This window comes from Salmo salar, chromosome ssa13 (assembly GCF_905237065.1).
Source record: "Salmo salar chromosome ssa13, Ssal_v3.1, whole genome shotgun sequence".
Lineage (NCBI taxonomy): Eukaryota > Metazoa > Chordata > Actinopteri > Salmoniformes > Salmonidae > Salmo > Salmo salar.
In genome coordinates this window covers 95,770,322-95,783,618 of record NC_059454.1, presented here as the reverse complement: position 1 = coordinate 95,783,618, position 13,297 = coordinate 95,770,322, and the positions used below count along the sequence as shown (strand labels likewise).

Sequence of the window (13,297 nt, the reverse complement as noted above, 5' to 3'; positions counted from 1 at the left end):
CCCAATCAGGAACAACGATTCCCAGCTGTTCCTGATCAGGAGTCACAAGACACACACCAGACTGCCACATCCTGACCCCCAAACTACTACACCAGCTCCATCTGCTGGTCAGGACGTGACAGCTATCTAAACTTGTAATAATCATGTTGAATACCGACCCTGACCAGGGTCCCTGACCTTCAGGCCACCCCCCTCCCCCTGTAGAATTGGAGGAAATTTGCTTTAAACAGAGAAAAAAATGTATCTCCACCCCATGGCAAAATTGGTAGAATTGCTGGAAATTTGCTGTGAAACTGCAATTTATTTCTCTCATTGCAAAATGAGTAGAATTGCATGAAATGTTTTATAAAATTGTAACATTTTCATAGCAAAATATGTAGAACTGAAGAAAACTTTCTTTAAAACTGCAACATGTTTTTTAAAGATTTTTTTACTCAGTCGAGGTCTCAATTTACTGTTGAGTTAGAATAGTAGAATACAGTAGGTGTAAGTCGAAGTTTGGTTGTGCATCAGCAATCATCTGTTATGTCAGTCACTGACAGTCACTCAAATCAAATCACATTTTATTTGTCATGTGTGCCGAATACAACAGCTGTAGACCTTACAGTAAAATGCTTTCTTACAAGCCCTTAACCAGCAATGCAGTTTTAAGAAAATACCAACAAAAAAAGTATCAGATAAGAATAACAAATAATTAAAGAGCAGCAGTAAATAACAATAACGGGGCTATATACACAGGGTACTGGTGTCGAGGTAATTGAGGTAATATGTAGGTAGAGTTATTAAAGTGACTATGCATAGATAATAACAGAGTAGTAGTAGTAGCAGCGTGGGGGGGGGGGGGGGGGCAATGCAAATAGTCCGGGTTGCCATTTGATTAGCTGTTCAGGAGTCTTATGGCTTGGGGGTAGAAGCTGTTTAGAAGCCTCTTGGAGCTAGACTTGGCACTCTGGTACCGCTTGCCGTGCGGTAGCAGAGAGAACAATCTATGACTAGGGTGGCTGGAGTTGTTGACAATTTTTAGGGCCTTCCTCTGACACCGCCTGGTATAGAGGTCCTGGATGGCAGGAAGCTTGACCCCGGTGATGTACTGGGCCATACGCGCTACCCTCTGTAGTGCCTTGCGGTTGGAGGCCAAGCAGTTGCCATACCAGGCACTGGTGCAACTCGTCAGGAGGCTCTCGATGGTGCAGCTGTAAAACCTTTTGAGGATCTGATGACCCATGCCAAATCTTTTCATTCTCCTGAGGGGGAGTAGGTTTTGTCGTGCCCTCTTCACGACTGTCTTGGTGTGCTTGGATCATGTTAGTTCAACCTGCTCCACTGTTAGCAATTAGCCCCCAAAAGGCAATTAGCCCCCAAAAGGCAAGAACCGACCCTGTTTATATTTAGCAAAACCTAATAGATGTTTTGCATAAAACAAGACATTTGCCACTGTTATGTCTACCCAATGTAAAATACATCCATTTTTGATGCTCTTAGACAAGATCTTGTGTAAGCATGTTTTATTGAAAGATCACGTACACAGTCATTGCAGATTGTATTTGCCTGAAGAGAGACATTTGGAACATTTGCCTTTGGGATTGTGAATATGCTATGTGTGCATTAAAAAGTATAAAAGATTGTGTACAAGATGAGTCTGTTTAGCCTATTATGACAGGATTGGTTTTCAAAGTGTGTCTACTCTGCGTCTTATAACAAATGGCGCAGCGGTCTAAGGCACCGCATCTCAGTACTTGAGGCGTCACTACAGACACTCTGGTTTGAATCCAGGCTGTATCACAATTGATTGGGAATCTCATAGGGAGGCACACAATTGGCCCAGCGTCGTCCGGGTTTGGCTGGTGTAGGCCGTCATTGTAAATAAGAATTTGTTCTTAACTGACTTGCCTAGTTATTAAATAAAGGTGAAATAAATAAAAAACTGGAGCAGCAGTTATCCTCTAGGTCCTACCAGCGGAATCCTCCTACCTCACCAGTACCTCCATTAATGTCTTACATTATAAAGATGTTTGAGTGTGACACATATGCCTTGCTTCAGATCTACTTGCGCCATATCTGCACAAAAAAAGCAAGAACTTGTGGGTGACTTTTATTTTGACATAAGGTAAGCAGAGAGGAACTGACCTCACTGAGAAACTGCATGTGTCACACCCTGATCTGTTTCACCTGTCTTTGTGCTTGTCTCCACCCCCATCCTGCTGTTGCCTATCTTCAGCATTATCCCCAGTGTATTTATACCTGTGTTCTCTGTTACCACCCACCACTGCGACCTGTATGCTCTAGTCGGCTGGCCCTCGCTACATATTCGTCGCCAGACCCACTGGCTCCAGGTCATCTATAAGTCTATGCTAGGTAAAGCTCTGCCTTATCTCAGTTCACTGGTCACGATAATAACACCCACCCGTAGCACACGTTCCAGCAGGTATATCTCACTGATCATCCCCAAAGCCAACACCTCATTTGGCCGCCTTTCCTTCCAGTTCTCTGCTGCCAGTGACTGGAAGGAATTGCAAAAATCGCTGAATTTGGAGACTTTTATTTCCCTCACCAACTTTAAACATCAGCCACCTGAGCTGCTAACTGATCGCTGCAGCTGTACATAATCCATCTGTAAATTGCCCACCCAATCTACCTACCTCATCCCCATACTGTTTTTATTTTATTTACTTTTCTGCTCTTTTGCACACCAGTATTTCTACTTGCACATCATCATATGCTCATTTATCACTCCAGTGTTAATCTGCTAAATTGTAATTATTCGCTCCTATGGCCTATTTATTGCCTACCTCCTCATGCCTTTTGCACACACTGTATATAGACTTTCTTTTTCTACTGTGTCATTGACTTGTTTATTGTTTACTCCATGTGTAACTCTGTGTTGTTGTCTGTGTCACACTGCTTTGCTTTATCTTGGCCAGGTCGCAGTTGTAAATGAGAACTTGTTCTTAACTAGCCTACCTGGTTAAATAAAGGTGAAATAATAAAAAAAATAAACCTTGAGGTCTCTCTCCAACATTGTTTCAATATTCAAATTTGATCTCCAGATGTCACATAGCAATGAACAAGTCGCGAGTCGGGATGTGACAGACAGGCAGGCAGCTTTTCTCAGCCAGTCAAAATCATGAATCAGAATAATTTGTATTTCTATATGAAGAAATATCAATAGAAAACAGGTCAAACAAAACGAAGTGCAGATAGTTTGCAGTCTTTCCAGCTTCCATTTGAAGTGATGGTGTTAGCTGTGTTGTTGGCTCGATCCTCTGAACAACAGTGTCCTGATGAGAGAGCACATTTTCTATGCCAGGTGAAATCGCACATCATTAACTCATTGTTATGAATGTATTCAAATAAATGTCACGAGAAAACAGCTTGAGTAAATGCAAATGTATCTACTTTGTTGTTATTCTAGCTGCACTGTTTGACGCGAATGTAAGTTAGTTGTAGTTGGCTAGCTGGCAAAGGGATAAGAACGTTGCCAGCCAGTATGGAATGAACGACTGGGTCGCGTCCATACAGAACGAAAAGACAACGAATGGGTCGCAACTTTGGAAACTGAACCTATAGAACGAAGGACTAGGTTAGCCGGACTGTATCTTGTGGAAGGAAGATATAGTATGAATAAAATCATAAAAATTACGTTTTTAATGAAAATATGTAAATCATTATTTGAATATGTACCACGGGGTAACCCGTTATAACCAGTTGTATAAATGTGATAATGCCCGAGAAGCCGGTGTTTGGAGAATATATTGGCACGGTTTACCGGCCCTCGACGAACAACACCCGTGCCAATATATCCGCCAAACACCGGCTTTATCACTTAAATATTTGAAATAATAATATGTATTTGAAATATCAAGTCATTGCGGTTCTAGTAGTTATGGAATTCCAGCGCTTCTAATACTCCTTTCGAAATCCCCACTTCTCCTTACATGGCTCCTTTCGAAATCCCCACTTGTTATGTGGTTCGTTTCGAAAGCCCCCACTTTTCCTAAGAGATGCTCTGCACTGAGAGATGACATATCAGTAGGTGGCAGCACAGAGACCCTCGGGGACCTGTTGGAAATAGGCGGGGTTTAGCCATAATTATGACCTTGTGGCTGTGGTAACTAGTGACGGCCGTCTGCTAGGCAGTAGGCACTAACGTTGGGCGCTAGCTAGCTTGTCCTCTTCGCAGTGGTAAAAGCTGTATAATGTTCTTACTACCCGTTTGTCTTGATTCATAAACATGTCTGCAAAAGGAGCAGGAGCGAGGGGTTTTTATTTCAACACTGTATTGTCCCTGGCGCGCTCTTTGGCCGCACACCGCCCAGCGCCGATAGATAAGGTGAGTGATGTTATTAGCGTTGCAGTAAAGTGAACGTATGCTAACTAGCTAAGTTGTCTATACGGTTCCGTAAACATTACTTTTTTTACAGTATCGCCACAGAAAAATATACATTTACAAAAAAAACGTTTCGCTATGGCTAACGTTATATGGCAGTGATATGCGATGCTATCGAAATTAGCTACTAGCTAATTATTCGTTTTCCAAGAGCTGCACACGGCTGTTGGACAGCAATGCTAGCAACTGTAGACATTCATTCACAAGTAGAGGCCCTTAGTTAATTGGCTTGTAATTTCACACCGGAACACGACACAACAACTAGGCAGTTTTACATACTGACAACCTAGTTTAATAACTGTAACAAATCACTTGCTAACTACGCGTTTAGCTATCTGTCCTGTCGATTATGATATGGTGGATTGTCATTCCATCAGAATGAGGAAGTTGGCATATCCATTAGTTAGCCAGCTCTCAAACGTCAACCAAGGTAACGCCCCAATTTATTTCTGGTCATTGATTGGTCACTATTTACTTATGTTTTGTGTTCTTTATTTCAATCATAAGGTCTATGATTTCAACAGACAGTTTGCTCATTTGCCTTATATCACATTACATCATGTTGATTCAGGTGTTGGGAGGAACTTTCAGCCAAACTTTAGGCAAAACTGGAAGTCATCAATGACGTTGCTCTGAATGGTCTCTCTGTTTTAAATTGTGTACAAACACATATACTGTATATACAGTACCAGTGGACACCTACTCATCAAGGGTTTTTCTTTATTTGTACTATTTTCTACATTGTAGAATAATAGTGAATACATCAAAACTATTAAATAACACATGGAATCATGTAGTAACCAATTTGTTCAACAAATCAAAATATATTTGAGATTCTTTGAAGTCGCCACCCTTTGCCTTGATGACAGCTTTGCACCCTCTTGGCATTCTCTCAACCAGCTTCACCTGGAATGCTATTCCAACAGTCTTGAAGGAGTTCCCACATATGCTAAGCACTTGTTGGCTGCTATTCCTTCACTCTGTGGTGTAACCCATCCCAAACCATCTCAATTGGGTTGAGGTCGGGTGGTTGTGGAGGCCGGGTCATCTGATGCACCACTCCATCACTCTGCTTCTTGGTCAAATAGCCCTTACACTGCCTGGAAGTGTTTTGGGTCATTGTTCTGTTGAAAACAAATGATAGTCCCACTAAGCGCAAACCTGATGGGATTAGGGCTGGGTGATAAAAATTGACGGTATTTAATGTTTTTTAATAATAAAAGTTCTACATTTTCTTTGAGTAGTGCGTGATCCTAGGGTGGCATCACATTATTCTAAGTGATTTCAATGGATCTTTCTCCATTCTTATTGCTTTATACTGTTCAACTTCAACTCCAAAAAAGTCATCATTTTCATCCATTTCTGCATTTAAGATCATTTCCACATTGCCACATAGGGATGCACGATATGGGCAAGTAATCTGGGCCTTATTTTTAACCTAATGTTGCAATTTGACTTGCGATTTAGAGCAAAACACTTGGGTTAACTGTTGGAATCATGGGAAGAATGTATATTCTAATTATATAGTTGGAATATAATAGTGGGCACTTTTAATAGTGTTTGACATGACAACGAATGAAAATGCCAGGGAGGAGTTATTGTGACAGGATAGGTACTAATGTGTTGATAGTTGTTTCCTAAAGGACCCTATAATCTTTGGCTACATTGAATGTTTTCTCTAAGCTACTTCATGTAGCTAACCTATTCTTGCTTTGCGTTTACCTCTTTAATTTAGAAGACACTGTTGCACAAACATGCTGATTTAGGTCTACACAATCACTGGTATTATCAGGCTGTATAGTTAATTATGCTTGCTCTTAGTACATTTTATTAGCTAGCTAGCGATTAGCATCAGCGGCTAACACGATTTAGGAACAGCTTGCTAAGAAAAGACAAACTAGCTGTTTGCAGATGTAAGAAACACGAGCTAATAGTGTAATTATATAATTCTATTAGATTTATATTAAGAAGCAAAGTGACAACTGCATTGTTGTCATCAACAGTGTTACATATGCTGCATTGTCCATGCAGACTGAACGCGTGTCCTTTAGTTGAGGAACATCAAATGCGCTCCTTGAGTGACAGGGGGCGTGGCTATGTCTGTGTGGAAAGCGGCATAGAGAAAGTGGAGAGATATGACTCAAGTTGTGAAGTAAACTATAAAAATGGGCGTTATCCACTGCATATCACATTTAACAAACCAAACATTAAAATATTGGTATAGAAGGTAAAGTAAAAACTCAAACGGTCCATACATCAATACTGGTATATCGCAATAAAGCGGTATACTGCCCAGCCCTGGATGGGATGGCATATCGCTGCAGAATGCTGTGGTAGCCATGCTGGTTAAGTGTGCCTTGAATTCTAAACAAATCACTGACAGTGTCACCAGCAAAGCACCATCACACCTCCTCCTCCATGCTTCAAGGTGGGAACCACACGTGGAGATCAGCCGTTCACCCACACTGCATCTAACAAAGACACAGCTGTTGGAACCGAAAATGTCCAATTTGGACTCATCAGACCAAAGGACATATTTCCACCGGTCTAATGTCCATTGCTCATGTTTCTTGGCCCAAGCAAGTCTCTTCTTATTGGTGTCTTTTTAGTAATGGTTTCTTTGCAGCATTTCAACCATGAAGGCCTGATTCACCCAGTCTTCTCAGAACATTTGATGTTGATCTGTCTGTTACTTGAACTCTGTGAAGGATTTATTTGGGCTGCAATTTCTGAGGCTGGTAACTCTAATGAACTTATCCTCTGCAGCAGAGGTGGGTCTTCCTTTCCTGTGGCGGTCCTCATGAGAGCCAGTTTCATCGTAGTGCTTGGTGGGTTTTGCGACTGCAGTTGAAGAAACACATTTCCAGAAATGTTCAGGATTGACCATGTCTTAAAGTAAAGATGGACTGTTGTTTCTCTTTGCTTATTTGAGCTGTTCTTGCCATAATATGGACTTAGCCCTATTTGGTCAAAGACCACCTTCTACATACCATCCCTACCTTGTCACAAGACAACTGATTGGCTCAAACACATTAAGAAGGAAAGATATTCCGGAAATAAACTTTTAAGAAGGCACACCTGTTAATTGCAATGCATTCCAGGTGACTACCAAATTAACCTGGTTGAGAGTAGGCCAAGAGTGTGCAAAGCTGTCATCAAGGAAAAGTGTGGCTACTTTGAAGAATCTCTCATAAAAAATATATTTTGATTGAACACTTTTTTTGGTTTCTACGTGATTCCATATGAGTTGTCATAGTTTGTATGTCTTCACTATTATTCTACAATGTAGAAAATAGTACAAATAAAGAAGCTCTTGAATGACTAGGTGTGTCCAAACCTTTGACTGCTACTGTGTATGTGTGTATGTTTGCACCGTTTTCCACGGACATTCAGAACGGTATGATAAAACCATAGAGATCCTATTAAATGACCTTGCTATTGCAACCATGGCAAGTACACTAGTCTTACTACTGTGCCCTAAAGGTCCAGAATTCTGGGTAGAAAACTTTGTACACTTATATACACCAAGGTTAGAATGATATATTATACAGTTGAAGTCAGAAGTTTACATACACTTAGGTTGGAGTCATTAAAATTCATTTTTCAACCACTCCACAAATTTCTTGTTAACAAACTATAGTTTTGGCAAGTCGGTTAGGACATCTACTTTGTGCATGACACAAGTAATTTTTCCAACAATTGTTTACAGACAGATTATTTCACTTAGAATTCACTGTATCACAATTCCAGTGGGTCCAAAGTTTACATACACTACATTTTTACATCTTTTTTTTTTTTTTTACATTTTAGTCATTTAGCAGACGCTCTTATCCAGAGCGACCTTACAGTAGTAAATGCATACATTTCATACATTTTTCTTTCTTCTCCGTACTCCGTACTGGTCCCCCGTGGGACTGTGCCTTTTAAACAGCTTGGAAAATTCCAGAAAATGATGTCATGGCTTTAGAAGCTTCTGATAGGCTAATTGACATCATTTGAGCCATTTGGAGGTGTACCTGTGGATGTATTTCAAGGCCTACCTTCAAATTCAGTGCCTCTTTGCTTGACATCATGGGAAAATCAAAAGAAATCAGCAAAGACCTCAGAAAAAAATATTGTAGACCTCCAAGTCTGGTTCATCCTTGGGAGCAATTTCCAAACGCCTGAAGGTACCACGTTCACCTGTACAAACCTGTACGCAAGTATAAACACCACGCAGCCTTTATACCGCTCAGGAAGGAGATGCGTTCTGTCTCCTAGAGATGAACGTACTTTGGTGCGTAACTGCAAATCAATCCCAGAACAACAGCAAAGGACCTTGTGAAGATGCTGGAGGAAACAGGTACAAAAGTATCTATATCCACAGTAAAAGGAGTCTTATATCGATATAACCTGAAAGGCCGCTCAGCAAGGAAGAAGCCACTGCTCCAAAACCACCATAAAAAACTGCACATGAGGACAAAGGACATGAGGACAAAGATCGTAATTTTGGAGAAATGTCCTCTGGTCTGATGAAACAAAAATAGAACTGTTTGGCCATAATGACCATCGTTGTGTTTGGAGGAAAAAGGGGGAGGCTTGCAAGCTGAAGAACACCATCCCAACCATGAAGCACGGGGGTGGCAGCATCATGTTGTGAGGGTGCTTTGCTGCAGGAGGGACTGGTGCACTTCACAAAATAGATGGCATCATGAGGATGGAAAATTATGTGGATATATTGAAGGAACATCTCAAGACATCAGTCAGGAAGTTAAAGCTTGGTCGAAAATGGGTCTTCCAAATGGACAATGACCCCAAGCATACTTACAAAGGTGTGGAAAAATGGCTTAAGGACAACAAAGTCAAGGTATTGGAGAAAGCCCTGCCCTCAATCCTATAGAAGATTTGTGGGCAGAAGTGAAAAAGCATGTGCGAGCAAGGAGGCCCACAAACCTGACTCAGTTACACCAGCTCTGTCAGGAGGAATGGGCCAAATTCACCCAACTTATTGTGGGAAGCTTGTGGAAGGCTACCCTAAACGTCTGACCCAAGTTAAACAATTTTAAAGGCAATGCTACCAAATACTAATTGAGTGCATGTAAACTTCTGACCCACTGGGAATGTGATGAGAGAAATAAAAGCTGAAATAAATCATTCTCTGTGCTGTTATTCTGACATTTCACATTCTTTTAAAAATAAAGAGGTGATCCTAACTGACCCAAAACAGGGAATATTTACTTGGATTAAATGTCAGGAATTGTGAGACATAGTTTAAATGTATTTGGCTAAGGTGTATGTAAACTTCCAACTTCAACTGTATGTGTGACTGAGTGATTTTATCACTGGATTTGTATCCCTCTCTGCTGTGGTGGTGAGTTGACATTAGGCTGTAATCCTCCTCACTGAGCTTAAAGGCTGATCCTCGTTAGCTAAGCTAATTAATGCTAAGGGCTAGTTGTTTGGCTCCTCGCATGGAGTGCAGTCAAGCTGTCAATGCCATGGTTACTATGCGGTATAGGATTCTTTGTGGTTTTTCCTGAAGGCCATGGAATCCAGGGGTACTTTACTATCTTTATCTGTAAAGCTGGAGCAGAGGCAAGCGGTTAGTCTCTCGTGAATGTCAGTTGGCCTTGCCCTGTATTAGCAGTTAGGGTATTTGTGAAGGTTAGGACTGATGGTTTGATTAGTAAGCCACTTGTTTGCTGTTTATTCTTTGTTTCAGGTCCAAAAGCTCCAATGCATGTGTCCAGTGGACTTCCGAGGGGTGTTCCAGCTGGACGAGAGGAGGAGGGATGCGGTCCTAGCTCTGGGTATCTTCCTGGTCAAGTCTGACCTACAGGTACATTGAACTGGAGCAGCGAGGCCTTCTCTCTGACACTGTTAAGGGTTGCATTTATATCCTGCTTTTTACGGGATGGATGTTCCCTGAACTCCTCAGGACCAGTAATTGGCTCCTATCCATAGTACCTTCTGTGCTCCCCTTAGCTGTTTAATGGCCTTTGCTCGAGTGGTTTGTGAATTATGTTTTTATTGTAGCACAAAGACTCGATCGTCCCCTACCTGCTGGGGCTGCTGAAGGGACTTCCCAGAGTCCAGTGGATCGAAGAAAGCTCTGGAAGCAAAGGGCGGGGTAAGGAGAGAGATGTCAATATGATGTCTAATTCCACCTTTCTGACTGGTTGATGATCTTTCTTCTTGTCCTACAGATATCCTTCCAGTGGCAGAGAACTTCTGCTTCTGTCTGGTCACTCTTCTCTCAGACGTGGCTCAGCGAGATGACACCCTGCGAGGACAAATCCTAGAGGCCGTCATGGACATAATGCAGGTCCTGCTGGACATCTGCTTGAACTCAGAGGGACATGATAAAGGTACCAGCATGCTCTCTGTTCCACCATTTCATGTTCCCCAGTGTTTCATGAATATGCTAGTTACTGGTTAGTTATCTTGTTGTTGTCTCTTGTCCTCCCAAACTTTGTGATACCAGTATGTGGAGACAGGTGAAAGGCTACCCTTTTCATTGTCATTCTGTCTTTCTTTGTTCTCCCTCCCTCCCAAGAATACCTGTGCAGGTACACTGTGCCCTGCTTGTTGGGTGTAGCCCGGGCCTTTGGTCGCTATAGCAACACGGAGGAGCCCCTGCTGTCCAAGCTGTTTCCGCGGGCGGAAGCCCAGCCAGTGACCACTGGCAATGATGTCGACCCATCACGACGGCGCTCCTTCAACGACTTCCGCTCCATCATGCCGGCCTCACTGCTCACAGTCTGTCAGGGAGACACCATCAGACGCAAAGGAAGCTCCGTGTCCAGCATATCACAACAGGTACTATTACTATACTAGACCAGTGGTTCCCAACTCCGGTCCTCCAGTACTCCCAACAGCACACAGGTTTGTTGTAGCCCTGGACAGACGTTCCTGATTCAACTCATTGAGGACCTGATGATTAGTTGACAAGTTGATTTAGGTGTGCTTGTCCAGGGCTGCAACAAAAATGGTGTACTGTTGGGAAGCACTGTACTGTACTACTACTACTACTACACCATATTACTACCATTCATTCTCATCAGGTATCAGGGAGACACCATAAGATGCAAGGGCTCCTCCTTTACTATTTCTATATCACTACAGAGAATAGAACTGTACTACCATAGCCTGCCACTAGAGGGCAAAGGAAGCTTTTATTTGAAATGTCTGAAAATGATCTGTTCCTCTGTCTGTAGGCCAGTCCAGAGAGAGCAGGACTCACTCCCAGCTCCCCAGCTGACCCCTCAGCACAGTACTTTGAAGGTAAGAATATATTAGACAGGTAATATATTTCTGAAGTATTTCAGTTTATTACTAAGTAGCCTGTGTCTCTCTTTTTTGACTTGTACCTTTTCTCACTCTCCCCCTCCTGCTTTCTCTCTCCAGGCTCCTATCTCCCTGATGGTAGTGCTGTGGACCCAGACTATTACTTCTCCACCATCAGTTCTAGTTTCTCTGTGTCTCCTCTGTTTACGGGTAGTGCCCAGGGAGAGTTCGACGTCCCTCTGGACGTTTTGCGCCAACTCCTCAACATGGTCAGTACATAGAATAGAACTATAGAATTAGAATGGGTAGAACATCGTTTATCAGAATTCCTTTGTGAGTGTTCTGTTTGCATTTTGCAGGTTGAGCAGTTTGTCTCTGAATCCTTTCTGAAAACATTGGATAACACCCTGCAGGAACTTCTGGAGGTAGGTTAATTTCCCCTCTATTTGAATGAAAGTGCTGTCCTGTGTACTCCTCAATGTTACATCATGTTTGTTGTGTTCTCTCCATCTAGTTGAACCCAGGTATGCACCTGCACTATAGGACCTTCAGTGATCCTCTGTATGTGACCATCTTCAAGATGCTCAGAGACACGCTGTACAACCTGAAAGGTAACAAATACACTGGTCTCTCACTTTAACCTTTACTATCACCTGATTATTCTGAAGCAGTTCAGTAGTTTATTACATGTGTTTATTACTGTGCTACTAACATGTTTTTGATGTTGGTGTGATGGTGTTCCCAGACCTGCAGACAGGCTATGTGAAAGAGGTTCATGACTTTGTGCTGAAGCAGTTCAGTAGTAGCCAGTCAGAGCTGCAGAGGATCCTACATGATGTAGATCACCTCCACAGTGAGCTGAGTCCTCTGAAGCTACGCTGCCAGGCTAACGCTGCCTGTGTCGACCTCATGGTCTGGGCTGTCACTGAGGAGCAGGGTGGGTGTGTGTGTGTGTGTGTGTTGTAAAACATTGGGTCGTGAATTTGAATTGAACACCAAACCAACTGTTGTTCATGTGTTTTGTTTTGATCAGGAGCTGAGAACTTGTGTTCCAAGCTGTCAGAGAAACTGCAGTCCAAGACGTCCAGTAAAGTTATCATCGCTCACATTCCCCTGCTCGTCTGCTGTCTACAGGTCAGGCTTGTAATGTCTTCACAATACTGTGTTGATAAGAGCGCCATAATACCAGTATTATTATACCTAATCACATTTTTTGTGTGTGTAGGGTCTGGGTCGTCTGTGTGAGCGGTTCCCGGTGGTGGCCCACTCTGTCACCACGTCTCTCAGAGACTTCCTGGTGGTCCCCTCTCCTGTCCTTGTCAAGCTGTACAAGTACCACAGCCAGAACACCACAGGGACTGGAGAGATCAAGATCCATGTGACCAATGAGCACTCCCAGTCTACGTTCAGTGCTCATGCTAATAAGAAGAGCCAGCCCTCCATGTACGAACAGCTCCGAGACATCTCCATTGACAACATCTGCAGGTGAGGAAAGACAAAATATTGTATGTGAAAAGGAGAGAAATATGAGCAGTGTTTACTCCGTGGTAACCAATTATGCCATCTCTTTTCTCCTCCCTCTCCCTTCTCTCTTTCTCTGTCTCCTCCTGCTCTCCCCCCCTCTCTCTGCCCCCCTCCCCCCTC

The 13,297-nt window shown here is 42.6% G+C and overlaps 1 protein-coding gene across 2 annotated transcripts in view; it reads left to right on the top strand.

The window, feature by feature from the left end:
* Positions 1–4,067: 4,067 nt before the first annotated feature.
* Positions 4,068–13,297, top strand: part of pi4kab (phosphatidylinositol 4-kinase, catalytic, alpha b) — a 123,306-nt gene continuing 114,076 nt past the window's right edge. For both annotated transcript variants that reach the window (XM_045692454.1, XM_045692453.1), the window contains exons 1-12: positions 4,068–4,330; positions 10,089–10,205; positions 10,403–10,496; positions 10,573–10,734; positions 10,923–11,185; positions 11,584–11,650; positions 11,774–11,922; positions 12,013–12,078; positions 12,168–12,264; positions 12,399–12,590; positions 12,687–12,787; positions 12,879–13,138. In XM_045692454.1, the coding sequence (XP_045548410.1) occupies positions 4,232–4,330; positions 10,089–10,205; positions 10,403–10,496; positions 10,573–10,734; positions 10,923–11,185; positions 11,584–11,650; positions 11,774–11,922; positions 12,013–12,078; positions 12,168–12,264; positions 12,399–12,590; positions 12,687–12,787; positions 12,879–13,138 (1,667 nt within the window). In that variant the 5' untranslated portion in view covers positions 4,068–4,231. The remainder of the gene's footprint in view (positions 4,331–10,088; positions 10,206–10,402; positions 10,497–10,572; positions 10,735–10,922; positions 11,186–11,583; positions 11,651–11,773; positions 11,923–12,012; positions 12,079–12,167; positions 12,265–12,398; positions 12,591–12,686; positions 12,788–12,878; positions 13,139–13,297) is intronic.